General features: G+C 38.0%; 1 protein-coding gene across 1 annotated transcript; it reads left to right on the forward strand.

Annotated features, from left to right (window-relative positions):
* The first annotated feature begins 478 nt into the window (after positions 1–478).
* LOC139142972 (uncharacterized) lies at positions 479–3717 on the forward strand. Its single transcript, XM_070713166.1, has 5 exons — positions 479–1333; positions 1489–1677; positions 2156–2250; positions 2427–3020; positions 3655–3717. Exons 1-5 carry the CDS (start codon positions 571–573, stop codon positions 3715–3717), a joined length of 1704 nt encoding a protein of 567 aa, XP_070569267.1. The 5' UTR covers positions 479–570.
* Positions 3718–5990: the final 2273 nt, after the last annotated feature.

Raw genomic sequence — 5990 nt, forward strand, 5'->3', positions numbered from 1 at the left:
ACTAGTAAACGCCGGTTTGCACAGGCAGAGAAACGCAGAGAGAAAGGTAAGCTACGTAAAATGCTTGCCACAAGTGAACCAACGGAACTGAATGATGACAGTGAACAACAAGTGTCTCCCGTAAAGCGTTACTTAAGGTCAAACCCTAGTTCAAGTTCTATTTCGTCAGCCAAGCGGAGAAGTACCGGTAAACACGTACTGTCAGAGATGTGTATATTATGCAAGGGTGAGAAACGAAGGGTTGATCCGATTTCAAGAAAGAGGTCAAATGAAAGACTTGTCACTTGTGAAACCGATTACTTAAAGCTGCCGACTTTTAGGTAAAGACGAGAAACTTCTACTGCAGTTGAGAGGTCAAGACTTGGTCAGTATTGAAGTGAAGTATCACAAATCATGCTATCAAAGTTATGTCAGATGTGTCACTTATTCATACCACAAGAAAACAGAGGAAGAAAGTGGTATCATGTTGCACCATCCTTCAAAAAATTTTGTGATGAAGTAGTGCAGAGGAGACTAATAGATAATAATGAAGTTGTTCCAATCAACGTGTTGAGAAATATCTTCGTTAAAATGATCAATGACATTGAAGATATTGATGCATCATCATACAAAAAAGTGTATTTAAAAAAGAGACTCAAACGACGATTTGGTGATAAAATCAAGTTTCTTCGACCACACATGCACAAATGTGAACTGGTAATGGCTCACAAAGAATCAGATTCAGGAGGCCGGATCCTGAACATTACTCATACAGATTCTGAAAGCGAAGAAGACGAAGCAGAGTCACAGTCATTTGCAGCACACTCTAACAGTCAGCAGCATGAAATGCTTGAGATGATTCACTCTGCCATGAATATTCATGCCACTCTAGAGAAAGCTCAAGGTGTTGCAGAGTGGCCTCCTCGGGCAGAAGATCTAACAATCCAGAGAAGTAGAGATATTGTACCCACCAAACTTTTTAATTTCCTGGCATGGTGTACTGGCCTATCACAGGACTTCCATTCACAAGAACGTGTTGATGTCCAAGCTGATGTTGAGAACAAATTGTTATCAATTTGTCAGGACATGATGTTCTTGTCTTCTCAAGGACGGAAACTCACCCCTAAACACTTGTCACTTGGTATGGCAGTTCGTCATGTGACTGGATCTTCATCATTGATAGGATTGCTCAATGGTTTAGGGCACTGTGTTTCACACTCAAAAGTATTAGAGCATGACACAGCACTAGCTATCCAACAACTCCATGGCGATGGTTTGCCACCAGGTTTTTGTCAAGAAGTCTTTACAACATTGGTATGGGATAATAATGATTTTGGTGAAGAGACACTCAGTGGTAAGTACAGCAGATTACTCAGGTCTCAAATATCACTGTGACAGTAGTTCTGCATTTGTTTATGTATTTGGTAATCTGTTACTGTTAATGTTATCTTTTTTTTTCAAGTAGATCATAAGTGTTAACAACATCTTCTGATACAATTTCTTTTTCAGGGAAAGGAACAACTCACAATACAAATGGAATTATAATTCAGAGGAGTCTTGGAGATGATACAGATGACAATGACAGCAACCCTTTGATATCAGTAGCAGTCACCAAGTCAAAGCAAAGGACGCTTCAAGTTCCACCTACTAATATTATTGAATACCATGGCAGACCACGCCATGGCCCTGCACCGTCAGGTTGTACATTATGAACTGTATAATCATCACAGTCATTGTCTTCGATGCAGGCATGGTCAAACATTATCATTGTAAGTAGCACAAATAAATGCACAACTCATTTACATATCAACTTTTACATGCACATCCATATATTCAATGTGTTTTTATAAACCCTTCCCTTCATTAAACAATTTGAAAAGGTGTGTAAACAGTAAACACACAAGACATTTTGCACATGTCCATCATAGTATCAGTACTCCTGTTTATATCCCCTCTATTTACACATTAAATTTTCCCTGTGTTAAACAACTTAAGATTTAATGCACATCATGCATTAATGCATTTAATGCTGTGACATTCATACTTGCATTTCCAAGCATATACAAATAGTGCTGACATATGGGACAAGAACTGTTGTAGTTTTACAATATTGTTACGTCACTACAATTTTACACTGCCCCCTAGAGTAAAGCCATATTTTTCAATGTACCTGTAGGTTCTAATGTGGATGAAATTTTCCAGAATCAGGGCAGAGAACAAGAAATCCCATTGAACAAAGACTTGGCATTCTGGTTATGCAAGACTGTGCAGGTTAGTATACATTGTATGTTGTGTATTTTCAGAAAAAATGTCAATTGTATGAATTTAATAAATTGTTTTGTATGTTTGCCTTAACAAACTAGTCATACTGTGTTACTTTTATTTCTTACATTTAAGGTTGAGGGAGAGGATGTAACCTTTTACCCTCATGGACTGGATTTAATCAGAAACTGTCAGGCAGTGTCACCCCACCTGTCAGCAAAATTGGTTATCTGCCAGTGATTGATGCCAGTCCAACAGACAAGTCTACCGTAAACACAATACTCAGTAGAAGTGTTGACATCGCCAATAAGCTCAGCCTGCAAAGTATTGTTGTCACCATGGATCAAGCAATTTATTCAAAAGCACAAGAGATACGCTGGCAGAATGAAGAGTACACAAAACGTCTAATTCTACGTCTTGGAGAGTTTCACACAGCTATGTCATTTCTGTCTACAATAGGAAAGCGCTTCAGAGATGCTGGATTAGAAGATATATCGATAGAATCCGGTATTTTAGCCCAAGGCTCTGCCAATGGTGTTATGAGTGGCCATCATTACAACAGAAGTGTTCGCTGCCATAAACTGGTCGCTGAAGCTATGCACCGTCTCCGCTTCAATGAATTCCTTGACAGCTTGACTGAAGAGGAACATTTAAGAGTGATCACTAGCCTTATCCAACTTCGTGAAAGCTACCCACATTCGCTAATCGATGAAGTGAGACAGAAGAAATTAAGCAATTACTACAGAATTATGCAGACCATGTACAGAAGTGCTGTGAAAGTAGCATCTATTATGCTTTCTGGAATTCCTACTTGGAAATAGTAGAGGCATTGGGAGATGAAACTGCACAAGCTCTGGTTGGTCTTCATGTATTCTCAGGTTGTGACAGTGTGAGTGCTTTCAAAGGCAAGGGTAAGAAGAAGATAGCAAATATGTTGCTGGCTAATGATAACTATACAAGTACATTCAAAGAACTTGGGGCAGCATGACACTTTCTGATGAACTGTTCACACAATAGAATCATTTGTGTGTGATGTGTATGGCCAAAATGGGTGCAGTGATGTAAATGAAGCAAGATACAATTGCTTTCGTCTTGGTTCACAAAATGATGGTGCCCTCCCTCCTAACAGAGATAGTCTGAAATTGCATACACAGCGTGCAAACTACCAAACAGCAATCTACAGCGATGTTTGCAAGCCAAAATGGATGCACCAAGCCCACATGGACATGGATGGATAGTGCAAGACTCAGATGTATCAATCAGTGGATGACACTCCCCGCTGCACCAGATTCTGTTATCAACTTTGTGAGCTGTAAATGCAAGAAGTCCGGATGCTCGTCAAGATGTTCTTGTAGAGACGTGGACCTGCTATGCACAGAGTTATGTCAATGTGTTTCATGTTCAAACTCACAGAACGATGAGGAAAATGGACAAGGAGATGACAGCGCTTCAGACATTGACAGTGACAGTGAATGAACTGACAGATTGCGTTTGAAAGATGAAACCACATTTCAGTATTAATTTTACTGTGTTAGGGAGCCGTCATTATTTACGGCCTGGGGGGAGTCGGAGGAATTGCTTTCGAAACTCCAAAATTTCGAGTAACCCCCCCCTGCCAACCATGACGTGTTTGAGTAACCCCCCTCTCTGCTACAGAAAATTTGAGTGACCCCCCCTCCCCCCCAAAAAAATTGGGAAAGTTAAATATCTATACAGTAAAATGGATTGCTGCTGCGATAGGCCCTGTACAGACCCTGATTAAACCCTGTGGTATAGGTCTTTGTCGGAAGGAGGTTCCAATTGCTGTGGCAGGGGCTGATGTACAGGTCTGTATCCAGTGCTCTGGTGACATGCAGTTATTCTGTAGGATTTTTTTTCAAGAGGGGAAGATGTGGTGCGAAAGCACCACAAGAGACCGCATAAGTGGTACGGGGGGGGGGGAGGTCAGGAGGGGGTGCCCCCCCTCCTGCCATTGGAGCTTTTGAAAAATAGAGATTAAAATGGTGTTATTTGGTGGCACTTGGGGAGTATTTTTTTCGTATAAAAAACTCAAAGGAAAATAAATCTGAGACAGTATTCCAAAACTTATATTTCAGTTCACTGATTTCAACTATTTTTTGAAACCGAAAAAATAGCGACAGACATACATTTATTCACATTTATTATTTATTATTATTTTCCTGCAATAAAAGATGGGTTTGTTGTCAAGGCATTCAACTGGTTTTAAACTTTATAGCATCAGAATAAGCTTGCTTTACACATTTTCCCCTATCGGTAACCTATACAATGTAGAATATAGAAAGCAGACGTTTCTCATTAATGATCAGGCAAGTATATCAATCTTTAATCAGGAAATACTGAAAAATGTACTCAGTACTAGCCTCTAACATAAGGCTTGCCACGTCGAATAGCTGATCATTCTCGTCTGAAGATCACAATAACGTGAAACACATAGTGTAATGAGATTTTAGTTTCTACTTGAAACCACCACACACACACACACACACACACTACAACACACATATATATATATATATATATATATATATTATATATACATAATATTATATATATATATATATATATATATATATATATATATATATTATATATATATTATGTGTGTATATGTGTGTGTGTGTACACAAATACCGGGTATGAATATACTATCTTTACTATGATTGTTGTATTAATTCGTAACTCCACTAAATGCTTCAATACATGTCAACAAAATTGAGTAGCCCCCCCTTTCTTGTTCTCCACTTTTGAGCAACCCCCCCCCTGTAGCTTTCGATTTTTTGAGTGACCCCCCTCAGATTCCTCCGACCCCCCCCCCAGGCCATAAATAATGACGGCTCCTTAGATGATCTTCATTAATGTACACTGGTGAAATTCTACGGTCATTATCTGGCAAGTGAAGAGGAAATAAATCTTCATAAGAGAAAGCAATGAAAATTTCATATATTTTGCACAGTAAAAAACTTATTGTTAATTTTGTATACCGGGTATGGGAAAATCCTTCAATAAGCATCACCATAGAATGCATTGGCATGATCATGTAAATTTTTCTAATTGTGCAAGAAAAATCAATTTTGGTCAAAAATACATGTTCATACATACTGTTCTGAAAAGAAAATTACCTACTGACAACTTTGAATAGACCATTCAAATATATCTTTCAATTACATAGTACACAATGCATTGGCACATGTATCTTCATTTTGGGTAAAAACCTAGAAATAAATAGTTTTTAGTACAAAATGATAAACTGTGTCATCAAGATTATATTGCCAGTAAGTAAAGTAGATATTGCAGTAAAAAATATTGGTGATTGAGTTAAAGAAAATGCACCTGTGCTGATATCTACACTTTGGGGAAAAAATTCACAATTCAAAGTTTTTGGTAAAAAATTAGGTTTTTTGTCAATATTTCACATTCCAAAGAATTATTTGTTGATATCTAGAAAACAATGTGCAGAAAAAATCATTACATATCAAAGATCACACACTTGAATGGATTTCCCTCCTTTCAGGACAAACTTGCGAAAAAGCATACTTTTTGGTCAAAAATCTCACTTGTAACCGCATATTTTTGGGAATTTTTTTTTTCGTATACACACACTGTTAACAAATATTTGAAGCTCATACCAAGTATTTCAAAGACCATAAACAACTCAATGCTATTTCTAGAGCCTTTTTCAAGGTTTGGCCCACAGACTAAGTCTTTCCCTAACAACAAAACCCCAGGGA

This window comes from Ptychodera flava, chromosome 10 (assembly GCF_041260155.1).
Source record: "Ptychodera flava strain L36383 chromosome 10, AS_Pfla_20210202, whole genome shotgun sequence".
In the NCBI taxonomy this organism is placed as follows: Eukaryota; Metazoa; Hemichordata; class Enteropneusta; family Ptychoderidae; genus Ptychodera; species Ptychodera flava.